The 19936-nt window shown below is 40.6% G+C and overlaps 2 protein-coding genes across 2 annotated transcripts; one reads left to right on the top strand and one right to left on the bottom strand.

Moving 5' to 3' along the window:
- Positions 1-31: 31 nt before the first annotated feature.
- Positions 32-2725, top strand: c5ar1 (complement C5a receptor 1). The gene has a single exon (XM_077611541.1). It carries the CDS (start codon positions 986-988, stop codon positions 2033-2035), a length of 1050 nt encoding a protein of 349 aa, XP_077467667.1. The 5' UTR covers positions 32-985; the 3' UTR covers positions 2036-2725.
- LOC144083570 (dapper homolog 3-like) lies at positions 265-15040 on the bottom strand. The gene is made up of 4 exons (XM_077611540.1): positions 14577-15040; positions 8448-8553; positions 7525-7635; positions 265-5773 (listed from the first exon to the last, which is right to left on the bottom strand). Exons 1-4 carry the CDS (start codon positions 14802-14804, stop codon positions 4269-4271), a joined length of 1950 nt encoding a protein of 649 aa, XP_077467666.1. The 5' UTR covers positions 14805-15040; the 3' UTR covers positions 265-4268.
- Between the last annotated feature and the right edge of the window lie 4896 nt (positions 15041-19936).

The raw sequence follows: 19936 nt of genomic DNA, 5'->3' as shown, positions 1-19936 counted from the left end.
AAATTGGCTCACCAAGAGAGTGTGGGTGTGTATTTGCGTATATTAAGTAATGCAACAGGAGGAAAGCCCATAAACTTCCTTTTGACTGAGAAGTGCGAACAACATCAACAATGTCAATGTGAGTTGAACTTTTTAAAGGCGTACATTATTTGTGAAAACTTTAAAGATTGTTGTTGTTAATGAACATTTTCTCCATATGTATTTTAACTTATGTATTGATCCTTTAGATTTATGCTGCTTTATTGAAGGAAGCCAAAGACAGTAGAATGTAGAGAGAGTTTAATCTCAAATTAGGGAAGTGTGAATTTAAGCAGAATTTCAGGTGAAAATATTTAATAGTTTTAAAATCTAAGATGAAATATGCCATAAGATATCAGCTCACCCTGTAATATCTCAGAGATGTCAGTTCAGCACGAGATACGCAGAGATTGTAAGAAAATGAGTGTATGTTTGAGGATTTTTATCTGGTTCACAATTGCAGCAGTATCCTTAATGTTTTTATCAATTTAACATCTTACATACTTAAGTCATTTTTACACTCGAATTACAGTTTTTAAATCGATCTGGATCAATGTATTAATTTGTTAAGCATGATCAAATAAATGCCCTGCGATTGGCTGGCCACCAATTCAGGGTGTACGCCGCCTGGTGCCTTGTAGTTGGCTGGGATACACTCCAAAAAAACAATCCCTGATGCGCGGTACGGAAGATGAATGAGTAAATGAATATACCTAAACTTGTCACGCAGTTGTGCGTGTTCGCTTGATTGTGTTAAATACTTAGTGCAAAATGGCCCTTTTTACAATCTGGAGCTCTCCTTCTTTAAACCAGAAATTGGTAAAATGAAGAATAATTTGTCCACAGTGTGAATTTTCATATAGTTGTTTTGTTTGTGCCCTACTACTAGGCTAATGAAAAAAGGGAGACAGGACCCTTTCCACATAAGTGCATTACTAACATTTTATTTTCAATTTACAGTTCAGACATGGACGACGACTATGACTGGAATTTGAACTACACCTTTTCAGACTTCAACTTCAATTTCACAGAGTTTTCTGATATCGAGAGGCCCAAGATTCAACCCATCCAGATCATGGCATTGACCTTCTATACCCTTGTGGTTTTGTTAGGTGTTCCTGGGAATGCCATAGTGATCTGGGTGGCCGGTTTCAAAATGGCCACTTCGGTCACAACTATCTGGTTCCTTAACCTTGCACTGACTGACTTCCTGTGTTGCCTCTCGCTCCCTCTTCTCATGGTGCCTCTGGCCCACGATGACCACTGGCACTTTGGCTCGCTGGCATGCACATTGGTCAAAGGCTTCTTCTACTGGGTGATGTATTCCAGTGTCCTGCAACTCGTCTTAATAAGTCTGGATCGTTGGTTGCTGGTGGCCCAGCCTGTGTGGTGCCACAACAACAGGAGACCCAAGATTGCTGTCCTGGGCTGTGTGGTAGTGTGGTGCCTGGCCCTGATTGGCAGCATCCCTCAATTTGCGTATGCTCAGGAGATAGAAGTGGGTGAGCAAAAGCGTGAGTGTGTGCTGTTACTCTCTATACAAACCGCCTGGCTCGTCACTGAAATGCGCTTAGCTTTTGGCTTCATCGTGCCTTTCCTGGTTATCGTTATCTGCCACTGGAAGGTCTACAGGAAAGCCGAGAGTGGAATCACAGACAAGGGGAGACGCTCCATGCGGACACTGAAGGTCATCATTGCAGTGGTTTTAAGTTTCTTTGTGTGCTGGCTGCCCTTACACATCGTGGACTTCTTAGCGTTGGTGACGCCTCGAAATTCGCCCAACAGCCCATCTGTGTACTTGGCCCATGTTTTGACGCTATGCCTGGCGTACTTTAACAGCTGCCTCAACCCGCTACTTTACGTATGTGTGGGTAGAAGTTTCAAAAACACCATGAATCGCTCCTTGTGCAACATCCTGCACTTACTCGGTGAAGACCCCATGTCCAGGAAAATGACTGCTCGTGAAACCAAAGCCACAAGCTCCTCAGAAAAGGCGATGACTAGCGTGAGGGGGTAGACATGACGTTGATTTGGTTCAGGATCAGTTGCGCAATGGATAAAGAGAATGACACTTTCTTCCTTAAATTAACTAGACATACTGAACAAATATTGCGCTTCTTCATAGAGAAATTTCCATATTTGGGCATTGATTGTGAGCGTGAGTGGTGGGTTGTCTGTTTGATTGTGTGTGACCTGTGATTGGCTGGCAACTAAGTCAGGGTGTCCCCCACCTGCTTCCGGTGATTGGCTGGGATGGATAGGCTGCAGCACCCTCCACAACAAGCGGTGCAGAGGATGAAAAAAAAAATCCAACTACTGTTTACGGTTGGTTGGAGGGCTTTTTTTCTGTCGCAGAGGGGAGAAAAATTGAGTATTACATCTTATAACTGATTGTGTTTGATGTTTACTGTTTATTTGTAATGAGAAAACAATACAAATATGATATTCATATACCCTTATGACTACTGATAAGTTATGAACATAAATAAAATATACAGCGCTCACCATTAGTACTGTATAAATATTTTCTCTTTCTTGATGTGCTTGGATGTTTTTTTTCTTTGAACACTGTGTGACAAGTTTTGAGATTAGCACAAGTGAAACGTAGCAAACTGTGTTTTTAATAATATTAATTGGAAATTAGACAATGGCATGCATTATCCTTCATTATAAGAATATGAAGATATTTAATTTCATCAAACTACAACATAAAAAATGAGTTGTCAGACTAGCCAAGTCAACATAGCAAAGGCCAAAATGTTTCCATTTGAAAAACTACATTCGTTCCATAAAAGGCCACATCATGGATTATACACTTTGTTACATTATTACAAGTGTGTAATCTTGTATTTCAATCACCTTTTAAATGAATTGCTATAATGACTGGCTGGTCCAACAGCAGCTGCTTACAAATTGAGCCTGTCATCAATGTCATAGTGCAACAAAAGTAAATGTTTGCATGAGAATTTACTAAGAAATTTGAAACGTATTGCATGCTTTTGTAGTGACATGAGAGTCAGACCCTTTGTACAACTTAACAGTTGCTCTAATCTAAGACCAGTTAGGAATCTAGAGATAAGAAAACCTCCTTCACTCTCTATTACTTATCTTGTTGATTCACAGGAACTAATCCCAGTGGGAAACAGGGTGTCTACAACCTGGAACTGGTTGCTAGCCAATCACAGGGCATAAATCAGTACATTCACATCCGAAGCAAATAGCAACAAGTTATCATCAGCCTACTGTGCATGTTTAAAAAAAAAAGTGAGACAAAGTACCTGACGAAAATCGACACACAGGAAGGCCAGAGACCGGATTTGAACCCCTAACCTCACTGCGAGGCAGTTGCGCTTGCCACCCACGCCGACAGGATTACTATAATTACATTTTGCATTACAAAACTACTAAATTCTCATGAGAACATTCCCAATCTAGACAGCCTGCTTACACTTTCCTGCCCAGACCATAATTTACGAGTGACCAAAATGCAAACACACCAAAAAATTATAGTTAGTATTTCATCTGAGCTGTACGTTACAAGACCATAAATCTCCTATTTTGAGTTTTTTGTCAAAAAAGAGGATATTTTCAAGATTTTAGTGGAGTCATTCACAAGATTAATGTATGTATGACTTTAGGGGACAATTGTTTGCCAAGACTAAGTCATTTAAACAGCACTGTGCAAAATGACTCAGGCCATCCTTTATAGTTGTTGTTCTATCAATGCTCTGAAGACCGTATAATATATGAAAACAACATTACAAATTATGTCTGCTGATTAGTCATCAAGTGATGGATGGACTGATCTGAACAGTCACAATAAAGTTTTATGGGTTCTGTCTTGGCCCATGTACTACCTGTTCCATGTTTTTTTTAGAGAAAGAGATTTTTTATCAGATCTATTGTTTTTAATTAAAACAACACAACCAAGGGTTGTGTTTCCACAGCATTTTATCTGTTGTCACAATATTATTTTCACAGGCCCTGGCTTTAAACAAGGGTAATTTATGAAGCATGAAAGGATACGTCATTAATAATAATTCCTTTGGACATCAGCTCCATAGCAACAATGCAGGCTTTGTCAACATTGTGTAATTTGGCATCACGTTCATTAACGTCACTTAGGAGAAAATAAAGGCCGTGACTTTTCCTGTGGATGCATGTCGGAAGCAAACATGAAACGTCAGCCTTTAATTAGGGTAAAAGCATGGAGGCGGGAAAAGCTATGATGCTTTACTTCTAAAACCAATTCACACGGTGGTCATGACTTTGAGGGATCCTGAGCGAAATCTTAGGATCTTCTTTTTGAGTGCGTGGGAAGCTTTAATCTTGACAAAAGCTTTTGGCTGCGCGGGAGGGTTGGCGCTAGCGGCCTGCGCTGTGGGCGAAGAGGAAGACGATGTGGTAACGAGTCGAGGTGGCAATTGCTGGGGCCACACCAGCCCACCGCTCTCGTCAGAGTCACTGGAAAGTGAACTGGAGGCTGGTGAGTACACTTCGCTCATGCTGGACGAGGACTCGGCGGGGGCAGCCCCCGCGTAGGGGTCCTCTCCTTGGCAAAGTGGGGCACGCTGCTGGAAGTCTGAGTGCCAGCGTTGGCTATGTTGCTGCGGATGATGATTATGAGGATTCTGCTGCTGCTGGTGGTGGTGATGACCACTGTGAGCAGGGCGAGCTTTTCGAGGTGGCCTCCGATGGCCTTGTTCCATGTGGTTGTTTTCCCCTTCATCTTGGCTGAGCTCCAAGTTGGAACACCAGCGTCGGTTTGCTTTGTCGCTATTGTTTCCTACGTGAACCTTAACAACTTGACCTTGGGCCTGATCTCCTCTGCCTTGATGCCGCTCGGTAGTGCTGTACCTTCGTTCTGGCAATACCCGCTGGCCAAGCAGGCTGTTTTCCGACTGGGATCGACCTGCTTTGCCGCTGGACTTTTTAGCCCTCTGTTTTTCATTGTGGCTCTTCCTAGAATTTCTGGGCTTGGCATTGTGGTGGTCTGGAGAGGACTGGTGGGTTTTGGACTGTGCTGGGTTGAAATGTTTTGGTGAGCGTAAGGGAGCATGGCAGACCTGCCCTGGGATGTACTGAGCACTTACTAGATTGTGCTTCTGATTGATTGGGGGCTGAGGACAATGCTGGGGGGGTGAGGGTTCACAGCAAAGGTTAAGCGCCCCACCACCGCAGTTGGGGTCCAAGAAGGGCAGAGGTGATGGCAACCTCCCAGTCATGGAGTGTGGTCTACACTGGGGGTAGGGCAGCATTAAATAACGCTCTTCTTCCAGAGATGGAGCCTCTCCTCCACAGGCCTCACCCTCTGGAAGGTCACAACCCCAACTCGGGTTCTTGGGGTGGGATGAAAGTTCAATTTGGGGGCCTGCATGTCCTTGTTCTGTGGAAAGAGAAGGGCTTTTCCTGTTTAGAGAGGCATGTGCAGGGGTAAAGCTGTATGACGGATCAGGGCTTAGAGTTGTACGGGGCTGACATGGCCTTGGCAAAAGGGTGTGACGCTGGACAAGATGAAGTATGTAACCCTCCACCCTTGTGGCTTGCTGGTAGTCCTCCTGTGTCACCTGATCTCCCAGAAGCTGCTGCTGCTCCGAGGGCTGCTCGACTTGGCTAGACTCCTGCATCCACAACTCCATTGGTGTTGCTTCTTCGGCGATACCCTCCAGGGGTGGGTGGGGAGCAGAAAAAGAGCGCAGCAGTCCACTTTGAGGGGTTGCCATGTCCGATTCTCCATTCAACAGAAGTGTGTCACCTGAATGGAGAAAAAGTACATGAAGCATTAGAACAGGGGGCATTGACATAAGCAAGATAAAACATGCATATAAAAAGGGAAGATTGAATTAAATGCCTTAATTGTCATTACACAAGCACAATGAAATTTAAAGCTTCACCATAAAGTGCACACATAAAAAAAAATTATATACAAAAAAATGAAGTGTGATTATCGATATATCCATCTTCTATTCTGAAGTTTGAGCAAATCCCTTTATTAGCTAACTCCTATCGATGAGTATACATGCTACTTAGAATAAACCTATCAAATTTAAAAACAAGTAACTAACAAATAAAGGAAGAAAATCAATTTAAATTTCACAATTAATTTATGAAACTAATCTGCCCTGGGAAAAAAACAAAACAATGCTAGAATATACCGAACAAATGTCAAGATGACCTGTCTTCGAGTAGGTAAGGAACATCTGTTGAATTCCACAATTAATCAGTGTAATTAATGAGCTTGAGGAGGAAAAAAATTACATGCATATACGTATGTATGTCTAAAATATAGCTAAACTTTTGGGATGCATCCGCAGTCAATGAATGAATCATAATTGACTGAGCAGTTTTATTGCAGTAATTAATTCAATGTAATTAAAGTAATCAGTCAAAATTCCACTACCAAATTTAAGGGATATCTATAACTAAGGTAAAGATAAAAAATGATAGTGTACATCTACCACCAACAACAACATGAGCACCGGCCTATGTCTCGTCAAAAGCAACTCCTGGGGCTTTTTTAAAATGAAAATGACAATTTCAAGCATGACCTTATGTTTTTTATTGAATTTGAGACAAGAGTGTGTTATTTTCATGGCTGTTGTGCTGATATTGGTCCATTGGAGGAGAGTGAAAATGCCAAGAAAAAAGGAACATTTTGGGATAAAGCTTGGTATGTTTTCCTGGCTAAAAAGGTCACAAGGTTACAAGATGAGGATCGCGCAGATTTTGCAAACATGGCCCTGCACGCTGTAATTCCAATAACGCTTTCTCTAGTTGGAGCGCTGATGTCCCGAGGGCAACACTTAACTAAAGCAGTAAACCCATGCCTAGTCACCTGTTTTTCTTCATTGTGGCTTGTGTGGAATATCAGGGAAGAAAAAAAAAAGATTTGCGCTACATCTACTTATATCTAAAATCGGTTTGCATTAAATTCAAAAAGTACTCACCGCTCTTGACTATTTTCCTTTTGAGTATATTTGTATGAAATTGAATATAACTGGAGGGATCTTAAAAAAAATCACCATGCTTTCTATACAACTTGATTGCACTTGAGAAATGCTACAAAGGGGAATGAAAAAATATACAAAGGCTGTTAGTAACTATATACTTGGACTTTTAGTCTAAAAATAAAAGATTATTTTTTCTTCAAAACTGGTCAAAATTTGGTTTCATAAGGAAAAAAAGCCATCCATTCAATATTGTAATAAGGCTGTTACCTAACAAAATGTGGATCAAGGTAAGTGTTGTTAATACTTTCTGGATATGCTTCTGCCAAAGCTAAACACGCATTTTTAAATCAATCATCCTGTTTGCAAGTAAAAATAATTACTGGTACTTGCACTTAGAAGTAATGGAGCTATGCATAAGAGAAAAAGTTGCAACACATACTTAAGACGCATGAAAAAGAAAGGCAGTAAGGTCGTTATTTATTGACACAAGCCTTATAATGATGTCCACGTGGAACAGGAAATGGTGAAAGAGGACCATGTGTGTTTATTTTCTTACCCACAGACTTGGGTCTGTCGTTGGTGTAAGGCCAGGAAGAGACCATCTCTGTGGTCTCCGCGGAACAAGTTCTCCCTTTAGGCGATTGACCTTCACTTGACTCGTAGAAAACTAAGAAAAAGTACATCTTGTGTGAGAGAAGAGAAGGTTACTTCATTCCAATGAAGCCTACGCTTCTTGAAGCACACGTTGCGAGTTAGCCACTGAAAGAATATGTATAAATAGTATCCAAAGAAAATACAAACAAAACCTATTAGAATTGAGCAACTATAAATGGAAGAAATAAAGAGTTAGTCAACTTAGGACACTTAAAAATTGTTAGCGATGGGAAAGTTGGCTTAGGTGCTTGCAATCAATTTAAGAGAAACTCTGCAGGAAAATGTATTTTTTTTTATATTAGCTTAAAAATCTGGCAGCCTGGAGTCCTTCTCCGATTACAGGTACCTGAACTAGGTACACAGTCGATTGGTCACCGGTCTTTTGGTCGCCGGTCTTTTGGTCGCCCGGTAGGTTATTGATAATTACCATTTAAATCGTTGCTCAAATACAAACTGTGAATTACTATTTAGTCATTCTTAATGCCCTAGTAATTATTAGGCTAAAGAAAAGCTCAAAATTTCCCGGACTTTTATTGCTTTTTGTCGGAGAACTTGTTAAGACCCTGACTGACGTAGCTTCTTAAAGGGACAACGCATGTACATACAAACTCTTATACACTCACACATCGGCTCAGTGAAACTGCTCATGGCCATTGTTGGCTTTTATTGATGCGTAGACCGTGTTGTTTTACCTTGTTTTGTCGCCGGTCTTTTGGTCGTCGGTCTTTTGGTCGTCGGTCTTTTGGTCGCCCGTTGTCGCGGTCGGGGCGACCAAAAGACCGGCCACCAATCGACCGCACACGCCTGAACTAGGCCGGCTATCACCTGTGTCTCCTTGAGCAGCGTCGTAGTGGTCCGTGTTGATACGCAGTTCTCCCATTTGCTGCTCGATTGTTTGCACGAGACCCCATGGCGAAGTCTGAAGAGCACTCTAGAACACAAACACATCTATTGTTGTTTGCATGGTATCCCTATATGTATAAGCAAGCGTATAGTCTGAAATAATCAGACACGAAGGAAAATAAAGTGCAATGAACTGCAACCCAAACAAAATGTCAGACTTAACCACCGAATTCTTCACTTCAACTGTGCTTTAAAGGTCAACATTAACTTGCATATCTGAAGTGACTCCTCATGTGTCAGTGGACTTTCTTATGTAATCATACTTACAAAAGATGTATATACTTAAAGTACACAGGAAGCAGCCAGATGGAACATGAATTATTGGAACATATTTGGAAAGGGGATGCACAAGAGTGGGTGTAATGTTCCACTCATGCTGAGCGTATGCGGCGCCACAGAAAATGTCATGCAAGATAGTCAATGTTTTAGACCCACACGGGCCTGAATGTGTACAAAAAGAAAAGAGATGTGTGAGATAGGATAAAAGCTTAAAAGGATCGGTTTAGATCTGTTTTGATAGGACAGATGTAATTACATTTTCTACTCCAAAAATACGCAACATCCAAGTATACACAGGGAAAAACATGAATCATCGGTACATCATAATTTCTTAACTGACCACTGCATTGAGGAATGACACAATACTGGTAGTAACAACGTCATTAAAAACATCAGAGGTTTTCTTAAAGTGGGAGTTAAGCCATAATGACAGGGTACTATACATAGAGAGCAATTTTAGGGACATCCAAAAATGGAATAGACAGTACAATAAAAGATATTTGATCAAATATCTTGTGGATTGTAAAGTGAGAAACATTTTTCTTTTTCATCACATATTTTCAACCTCTTGTCTAACACACTGTAATTAGCAGATAGATGTGTGGGACATAATCCGATCACAGATCTGTATTTTTCTGTAAAACTTTCATGACAATTGGGTGGCTTTATTTTGGAAAATAGGGCCTACAATAGTTTCATTCGCCCTAAACTGACGTAGACATTTTGATGAATAAAAGGGTCAAATAAGGGAAAAAGCTCTGGTTATGATGCAACATACATATCAACAAGGCAAACTACAACCACATTATAAACACAAACTTAAGCTTTGGAGCTTAAAACATGTTGGAGCTTCATCTATTGCTCAGCCAAATCGAACAACAATGACCCTCCTCAGACTGCTCCGGGCATGTGATCACTAATAAGTGAATTAAAGGTGACACAATGTCAGCATCGCCTCAAATCGATATCAAGTCCCATATTGTCCACGGCAGTTTAAGTGCTTATCTCGCTCAAAAAAAGAAAGCGTCAAACCGCACCTCAAAATAGACTTCTTTTTGTTTAATATCCACTCATGACGCAAAAGGGTCAACTGACCCACGCTAACCTTTGTTTCCCAATAACCTTGTCACCCCCACAAACGCGCTCATTCCTATTGTCTCAACAAGGGTGCTTATTGTGTGGCTCCAAACAAAGCGATTTGCATCCCTCCACTAATAGGTTCGTGTATGCTTGAGATTTTGTATGGGGATCTTCATTTTCACAATTAAAAGCATTGGAAATCAATGAAATCAATTGTGCATTTTCACTTCACGGATTAAGGTCTTTCAACCGCTAGCGAGCCTGGCGCAGTTTCCATAAAAACGAAGCCTGACACTTTACAGCGTTTGATGGGGTGTGCAGCTTCATCATTTGAGTGTGAGCTTTTAGCAGGCTCCTGTGAGATTATTGTCTATTATTGATGCCCTCACACTGCTTTTACCACACGGTGCACAATCTATCATTACCCTTTTACAGCATCCTAAGCCCTGGGATGATGGGGGTTGGGGACAGACTGACACCAATTCTCGGTCCACCTCACCTAACCTTAACACATCTACACCTACAGTCTATAGGGACAAATACAATCCATCATAACATCACTACTATTTTCTTGTTTCCGCATCGAGTGCAGGGGAGAATGAGGAGGGTTAGGGTTAATACTATAGAGTCTATAATAAAACAATGGTGCAAAATAAAAGATCACTGGTTGTGCTGAAGAGGACTGAGATCATAAAGCAGTCAGTGGTTCGTCACCAGGACGTAAACATCTATGGAATGGACCAATGAGACCGCTTCACTCCTGGACCCTCTATAATTAAATCAGACAAGACTGTGGGAGGCCACAGACATAACGTACACACCCCCTCACACAGAAGAAGACCCTTTTCTTGCGTAGACCAGGCAAAATGTCCACATAATAAAAGTGAAGGGTTTGTGCCACACAAAGATAGAAAGACAAACACGCACGTAATAGGACATTGATTATTTAGTAACATAAAGCCTTTGAAGGACCTTATCCAATACTCCATTGATTCCAATTATACACTTCACATCTATGGCTTGCATTGTACATGTAGGAGTTCTGTTGCCATCGTGACATGGGGCCTTTTAAAATTGGTTCTGTGGTGGGGTTGGTCTCGATGGGTGTTTTTTTGGAAAGGTATTCTAAAATCAGAGTTCCTACTCGGCTGCTGTAAATCAAACCCCTAGGCAAACATATACTGTGTGGTACGACTTCCCCTTAGAAACCAAAGAAAATAAAAGAGCAGCTTGAATTTACTAATAGAAGATAAAAAAAAGATATTGGAACCCAAATAGAGTAGCGGCGTCATGTTGGCATCACTTGCTGGAAGAGCTGATAAAAGACATTCTAGTTTGAATTATGAACGATCATAAGTTCAAGATGTGGTTCGTTTGATGATGGCAATGTAACTTGATATCCTGCATGCTAATTGAAAATGAAAACATAATATGTATTTTGTGTCCTAGCAACATCCCTGCACATTGTCAACAGTCCAACAGTCATTTGCTAGTGTGTTAGAATGTGACCCTAAATATGCTCATTTCACAGCGTGAGCAGTTCAAAGTGGTTGCCTAAACACACATCTGCAGATTGAATCACAACTTACCTCCCTACTTCATTCTGACAATTGGAATGTTATTTAAGAGCATGAAATAACACCCGTGTGAGCCTTGTTTGCAAAACCTCACTGAACCATGCTCATTATTAGCATGCAAATGAGGGATGTCATGAGGCTGTGAAAGGAGTGTAATGTGTCACGCTAAGTCGTGTGAGTGACAGCTGTGACAGCTCAGCATATACGTGCAAACACAAGTGTGACGTGATGACTCAGCTATTGTGCACTTTCCTGAGGACTTCATTAAAGTAGGCAATATATAGTACAGATCCCTCAGAATAAATTATTGGTTTTCTAAGACCCCATATGATCAGGATGCACAGTACGCCCCCAATTTGCCTGCTGTTCAATTAAAAACACACACCTACAGCAACCAAAAAACCACTGGAACACCTACACAACTTGATAAGAACCAATAAAAAGGCTTCATTTTAAAAATCCTCCAAAAAAATAGCCTGAGTGTTGAGTGGAATTGTCAATCTTTGTGAGTAGGAATTCATTTAATCACAATGACTACTAATAGTACTTGGGGATTGACTGGTAGATCGCGATCAATGTATTGAGCACCCCTGATATAAACCATTTCTATTTGCGCTACCAACACATTGCTATTGCTTCTAGACACGTAGGTCTTAAAACAATACCAGTGAGTGGACAGGAGGTCAACTCCTCATGCGTCACCAGCTGCTGTCTGCCATCCCAACCCTGTCAACACCTCACGCAGTAGACCAGCAGCAGAGGTTGGACTCACTATGCATACACACACACAATACAGCCACAAATACACTCTGTAAACTACACAGGGAGTTGTACCCGACACAAATGGCGTGCTGAATTTAATTCGAAGCCTGCCATCTATTCTCTAGGGACATTCCTCCCACAATTACTCACACGCTTGGCTTGGCAAAATTGTTAATAGACATCGATCCACATATGTTGGGGAGAAAATGAAAACAGGAAATACACCCCCTCCCCAAGATCCTTCATCCTCAAACCCACCCCTCCTGAGGGAAAGGCGTGTGTCTCCTTCGCAGACCTGGAAAACAACTGCTTCTCTGCAGTTTGTTTGTGATGAAGACAAGCTTTTGACTCTGCTACGTCTCCAGAGGTGAGATGGAGGGGAGGGGGATGGGGAAATGAGGTTTTAATCGGTCTCCTGAGTAGAAATACTACTTGGTAAAATCTGGTCATGTATCGTCCTAATCAGAGACCGATATTGTGGAATCTTTAGTCTAATAATGGTAGAGTCCAACTGGGACTTAGGCCAAGATTTTCTGGATGTCATAGGAAATGCCTTGAATGGAAATTTAATAGGATTAACAAAATTCACGTTGAATTGATACTACTTTTAACAACTTGTCCTCGATGGAAATGGAACTCATCGTACATCTGAATTTCCTCATACATTCACCGTCATTCATTTTCTCTTTGTTGAGACGATCTGGAGCATATCCAATTTGACTTTGAGAGCAAAAATTGGACTACATCCAGTCAAACACCATGCACACATGGAGTGCTTGGACTTACTTACACACACACACACACACACATGCACACAATCTATGAGAAATGAACTGTTTGGATGAAAGTCAAGCGAGTGACTCACAACACTATCATTGACGTTGCTTCATTTATAGCAGGGGCGCTCACACTTTTGCTCCAAGATCTACTTTTCAAAAAGCCTACCGCGATCTACTTGTTGTTAGGGTTAGAATTCAGGGGTGGGTAAAGTGGTCCTGAAGGGCCGCTCCGGATGCAGCTTTTTGTTCCACAGACACTTTAACCAACGGGGGTTGTGCTGAAACGAGAAGCACCTGACATGCCACATTTGTAAAAAGGTTTCACACATGACTTACTGCAGGGGTGTTCAAACTTTTTTGCTCCAAGATCTACTTTTCAAGGAGTTAACCTTTAACGATCTGTCTTTTTTACAGGCCACTGACAAAGCTCAGCAATTATGTAATGATATTCCTCACATTAGACATGTACAAGAGCGGCAGGGAATGGGGAAATCCACTCTCGATTCAAAACTCAAGCATTACATAGAGTCAATGTATCAAGCCATTCATTTTTTAAAGTGTAAAAAAGATTAAGCATTTGATTTCCCCCTAGCAAGGTATTAAATGCTTTTATAATTATCAGCATAACGAGACGGGAAGAAAATGGATTACAGTTATCCGACATCAATACAGTGCGCGTGTTGTCTGACTCTCTGAACTCTGTGATGGGTGACCAATCATGGGTTTATTCTGCTCGATTTTTTTTTTAGAAAATGAATCTAGTGAGATGGGATCCAGCTATCTATCATATGACATATGACACATGCTGGTTTGCTCAGGTGTGCCTAACATTGTGACCAGCCGTGTTCAAGGCCATCACCTCTCTCTGGCATCATTAGTATTCTGGCCCACATGCATCTATTGTTAGGACCCCTGCTGGGGGGAGGTGGTTGATTTAATTTCTCATTCACCCTCATTTATTTAATAAATGCTTTCTTTTGTTGTCAGCCTATTGTCAAGACATGAGAAACAGCAACACATATCTACAATGTAGAGTAACACTGATGCTCACTAGTGCGTAAAAGTTGTTGTCTGAGATGCTCCAGGCTAAAAAAATAATAATCCTCTTCCCAACAGTAAAACTCGTGCATCCCACTTTTAAATCGCTAGTTAATCCACTGGGGGATTCAAGCACCTCATCAATTATGGCATTGAGGCGTCGGCCACAAGCAAATAGGAGAAAATAACTCATGTCTTTATGATGTGGAGAAAGCTGCAATAAGAAGTGCGCTTGTAAAGCCGTAAAAGGCACAAAAGTGTATGATGGGGGAACAATGGGCTATTAAATAGTCGGCCTGGGCTCCAAACGGCGGCCACTCCACCCCCTGATCTGCTCGCCCACAGGCATAAACCTCCAGCCCCGGCGAACAGAGACCCTATTAACCAAGTTGACTAACTTTTTTCCCCCTTCCCAGCAAAGATTCAATCGTCACCAAAGGCAGAAACTCCTAAAAGTCACCGATCGGATGAAGACAGCGCAAACAATTTGGGAATCCAATACTAGTGTCAAGTAAAAATGAAGGAAAAGTCCTTACCAGCTGGCGTCTTAACGTCAGGTTATCCTGGCCCCAACAGCTGAATAAGGAGACATCCCCTGCAGCGGTGGTCTCGAGGTGGTCGCCCAGAGCCAGCGCCCCGAGGACCAGGCCCTCCTGACGCTGTTTGCGGAGCTCCAGCTCGCACAGGCCGGCCAGACTGGCCTCCAGACGCTCCTTGGTCCGGCTGCGCTCCAGCGTCACCGGGAAGGAGAAGGCACGCTGCATAGTCCAAAATCGCCCCTAGAGATCAGTAAGGAGAACAAAAAAAACATGTACACGCCAAAAGAGAAGCTTTTACTCCATTCTCTGAGAGTGCGCTGGGAGCAGCGTGCTTTCCCTCATCTTCTATGCGCGATACATTTTCTATTTTTGCAGCTGTCAAACGCTGCCACGGAGCCCCGCCCTCTCTCCGCCACAGTCCCCATCTGGGCCGGGATTGGAGCGCGAGAGTCGGCTAGGGTGGGTGTCGTCCCATCCCCCTTGATTCATTCCAGACTCGGCGACCTCACCCATCTCCTCGTCCCCCCCTGATGGGGAGGGAGAGTGGAATACTTGAGGGGGAGGGCTCCCTCTCTCTTTCGCTCCGTAAAAGTGCTCAAAAGAAGAAATCTGAGAGAATCAGAAGAGAGAGAAGGCTGGAAGACAAAAATATAGTCTATCATACTTTCAAATGAGACGACCCACACCCAGATTCATTCATTTTCCGAACCGCTTATCTTCTCAAGGGTCGCGGGGGGTGCTGGATCCCATCCCAGGGGCAATAGGCGGGGGAAACCCTGAATCGGTGGCCAGCCAATCGCATGGCACTAGGAGACTTGGAACCATTCACGTTCACACTCATACGTAGTGTCTAACCAGCCTACCCCGCATGTTTTTGGAATGTAGGAGGAAACCGGAGTACCCGAAGAAAACCCATGCAAGCCCGGGAGAGCATGGAAACTCCACACAATTGGTACCCACCTTGGAATCAAACCCTCAACCCCAGGTCTGTGAGGCCGACGCGCTAACCACTTGGCAGCCAGGCAGCCCCACCTGGATTCAACTAAGCAAAAATAGTTCACATCCTTCCAGTGGATATGCAACACACTCATTAATAGCTTTCATCTGGCTGAAAGGAACAGGCAAGACCTGGCCTTCAAGTAAAAGATGATTGCTCAAAGAATCTAAATAGGCTAATCTCAAATTTCTCACAACTACCATAATGGAGAAAATAATGTTTAAACACAGAAAATCACACCGCTCTTAGGCGCTGTCACAGGGTCATGCGGATGCCAGGTCTCAATTAGAATACATTTTTAAAATGGTCAGACTATTATATATACATATATATAATAGCTATTTTTTATGAATAAACAAAAATCTTAAAAATAAAAATACAGCCCTATTATGGCACTCAATAACACTCAAATGTTAATTTTTAACTCTGGCTCTGAATCCTCATCTTTTAGTCGTAGATGTCCAATCCATTTTGATGAATTAATTTTGTCTTGTTATTCATTATACATCCCAACTTTCTTTCTGTCCCTGTTCAGTAAGTTTTCCTTAAATGTTTTTTAGACTAAATTAGACTATGAATGATAAAATTCTCAGACTAAATGTACATATTACTGTATCCTTTCCTTGGACCCCACACACAGAGAAGCGACCACCCTAATGGAGACATAAAAAGGAAAGAGGCTAAATTTAAGGGGAGGGTCAGTGTTTTGCTCAAGGGCATCTCTACAGTAGTCAAGACTGAGAATAGAATCCAACATCTGGTTGTAATTGCTTTTGTCCAGACTTGAACAATCACCCTACAGTTCTGAAGCCAATGCGTGTCCTTAGAGATTAGCTACTGATGTCCATAGTGGTGCCATCGCTGCTATTGTTTTTTCTTTTTTGTCGCACCACACAATTTCTGTCCATCCGTGTTCACTCATTAAATCATTGCATTCTTTTTACAAATAATTTGTGTGAATGTGCAAGCAGATGCATGACGCAACAATGGAACTGACTTACTGTATATAGAGTTATTTTACACTACTATTATTGGCATGCCATGCCATGTGCCAACTTGGATTTTTTTTTTCATTTTTATCTTACATCAGCTTTACTGCACACAAGTGGGCTGGACAGCCTTGAAACAAAATGCTCAATTTCATGTAATTTTGAACCAGCAGCTTTCTTTTGTGTGGATCAAGAAAAGGTCTACAAATAAACTATTAAGAAAACTCATTATGTTTTGGCCTTCATCAGAAAACATAATTTACATGCACAAATTAGAAATAATAAAAAAAATGGCAAGAATTAAACTTTCTCAGGGCTTCATTTAAGAATGTGAAGCGTACTTCAAATCCAGGAAGAGTGATGGCCAGAGAAATGTTTTGATGATGGTCCATGCTTTTGTTTTATGATCAGCTGCATTCTGTAAGCGTTTAAAATGAGGGTGCGCCAACTACAAGTATCTACTGAATGAACAGTGTTTCTTTCAATGAATGTTCTGTGAAAGCGTATTTGAAGGAACATGAGACATCATTTCACACATTCATTGGCCACCACTGAGTCTAGACCTTAGCCCCATTGGGAATTTTTGGAATGTGCTGGACAAGACTTTACACAGCACCGCTCTGGCACTCCCACCATAAATGAAGAAGAAAAAAATATCTTGGATTGACACAAATATATAATACGATGTAGGGACTGTGTGTTTAAAACTGCAAATATGGTAACTAAACAAAACAATGATACATGCTGAAGATAGTTGATTTCAGACATGATTCATGTTTGAATGTAAATGAGGTCATCGACTAGAGATTGAGAGGATTATTGAAAGTGTAGAGATATAACAGATGGCCTTTAGGGAGCCACTCTACAGTAGCAACCCCACCCCAAAAAAGCCTTTGCCATCAATATTTCAAAGTCTGTATTTTAACTGTGCTTCAGATTTTGAAGTGCAACATTTAATGCATATTTCATCCAGGCCACACCACTGATGCATTTTACATGAACTCTCCTGAGATTGCACATTTCTTACAATAGAAAGTGAAACACAGAGTATATATATCATCTTAATATCTTTATTCTTACGTTCATTCTCTACTTCACAAGAACCAGAAAGCCACTTTGTCCCTTGTCGTCTCTATGATGCAAAAAAGGAAAGAAAAAAATAATAAATCAGCAAATCAAAGAAAACCTACGCGCAGCGCAGGTTGGATTTCCTCTCTCAAGATTATGTGTGTGCGCGCATAGTGCAGATATATGCACAAACATAACATATACTGACAGTATATTATTATCTTGTGTAGAAATGTTACTAAATTCTCCTTGGAGAAGATCAAAACATTTTCTAAAAAACAAAAGAAAACTAAAACAGTAAATCAAACTGTTTTGCTTGTGACTTAATCGTAGTCATCTCTAGAAGGTTGTAATTTTCCATATTAAAGCACCGACATGTAACAATTTGATCTTGACAAAGGGGCTCATCAAACATTTGCTTCTTTGAATGTTTTGAAGACCCACGAGGACATAACATCTGTCAATTTCTTAGTTATTGCCATTTAGATGAGAGATCACCTACGATTAGTGATTCGTAATATTTGTGGACCAGCCAGGACACCGTTCCAATGCTAACGTTAGACACATACATTCAATAGCTTCTTAATGCACACTTTAACTGTCACAGTGCCTTAAAGATATACAACATTAAAAAGGCAATACTTATTTTTCACCATTGCTTTCAGAAAGGACATTAAAAAACTGATTGAAACCAGCAAACCGTTCCATAAATGACCTCAATGCAAATTAGATATACACTGTATATTGGGTATTTAAAATTTCCAGATCATTTTTTCCTTACAATTTTTTTTATTGTGACGATTAACTCAATCAGTATGATTTAAGTGTTCCATTGTTGTGCCCTGATAATACAATCTTAAATATAATATAGCTGCAGAACCTACCACTCGGTAGAATAGCTGGAGTCATTTAAATGAGATTTGTTTTAAAATTGGAACGCAAGAAAGTAAAATATACGCACTGCAAATGAACAGTTTTAGTTTCTTTGCAGCTTAATCAGTTGAAAATAACTCTTAACCCCCCAAACAAAAAATGAAATTAAACAAAAATCATCTGGAAAGGTAAAAATATATATTTTTTTGTGATATTCTGTACCATGGTAGAAGCATAGACTCTCAGTGTCATCAAGTTTGCCATTGTGGTTTTTCACTCTCTCAATTGAATATATTTTCTATGAAAACATGTAGCAGTGTAACATGTAGCAAAAAGAACTTTCAAGTGAGCCCCCACACAGCAGGAGCATATCCGTTTTACTCATACACGGTTAAGATTCCTTTTCCTTCCCATACATCACAAGCACATAAAACAATTACATTGAAGAATGCATGAATAGAATTCTGGTGGTTGGCGAAAAAGTAATTCTTATCAAGACCATCATGGAAAGAAATCTTTAAAAGATGTCCTAACCGGTGACATTATCAAAATTGGAATAAAGTGCTTTTCCTATGTTCTTTATAGAAATGCTTGAAACTCAAGGAAGTTAAAGGGTTTGCAAGTGCTTACAGTTGGGATTTAAGATCATTAGTTAAATCTTTGCTCTTCTAGACAAGCTCGCCAAGCCAAATCGACGACACATAGTATAATATTAATCCTTTTTAAACATACAGTGGGACTATTTTTAAAATTCTTCCTTTTGGTTAAAATCATTCTCATACCTTTGATGCGCCCCAGATGATTACTGGATATAGTTGGAGTCATTCAAATTGGGCAAAGTGACATCTTGGAATGTTGGCAAAATGTGATGTTGACTTTGGTGGTCATTTTGCATTATGTTTAGATGTGGCAGGGGCTAAAGTGGAAAAATAAATTAATGATTTCATTTAATACCACAAAGAGGTATTAGGGCCATTGAATCACATTCAAAATGAAAGAATAACGTGTCCATAATATTACAGGCTTATTGAAACAATACTGTGATTTAAAGAAGTTTCAAACTAAATACATGCACAAATATAAAAAACTACATGATGGTATTCTCATTAATCTTCATTTTACCAGTGTATCTTCACCATAGCATTTTCCTCAATTATTTTGCATTTTCTCCTATTATCAAACTTCCATCTGCATAAAAGTTATCTTATCTAATTTTGAATTTATCTGAGATCATTCTCCTAGACTTTTGAGTTTTTTTGTATCAATTGACCCTGATATTCCACAATATATAGTGTGATCAATTAAAAATGAATGTGTACTTTAAATAAAGTATAAATGAACAAAAAGCAATCTGATTTATTACCTGTTCAGTTCAATTGAAGTATCAACATTGGCATTTTCACTTTGTGCTGTATATGAACTGCATTAAA

This window comes from Stigmatopora argus, chromosome 10 (assembly GCF_051989625.1).
Source record: "Stigmatopora argus isolate UIUO_Sarg chromosome 10, RoL_Sarg_1.0, whole genome shotgun sequence".
In the NCBI taxonomy this organism is placed as follows: Eukaryota; Metazoa; Chordata; class Actinopteri; order Syngnathiformes; family Syngnathidae; genus Stigmatopora; species Stigmatopora argus.
Note: the sequence above shows the minus strand (reverse complement) of the source record. Positions and strands in the feature narration are given on the sequence as shown.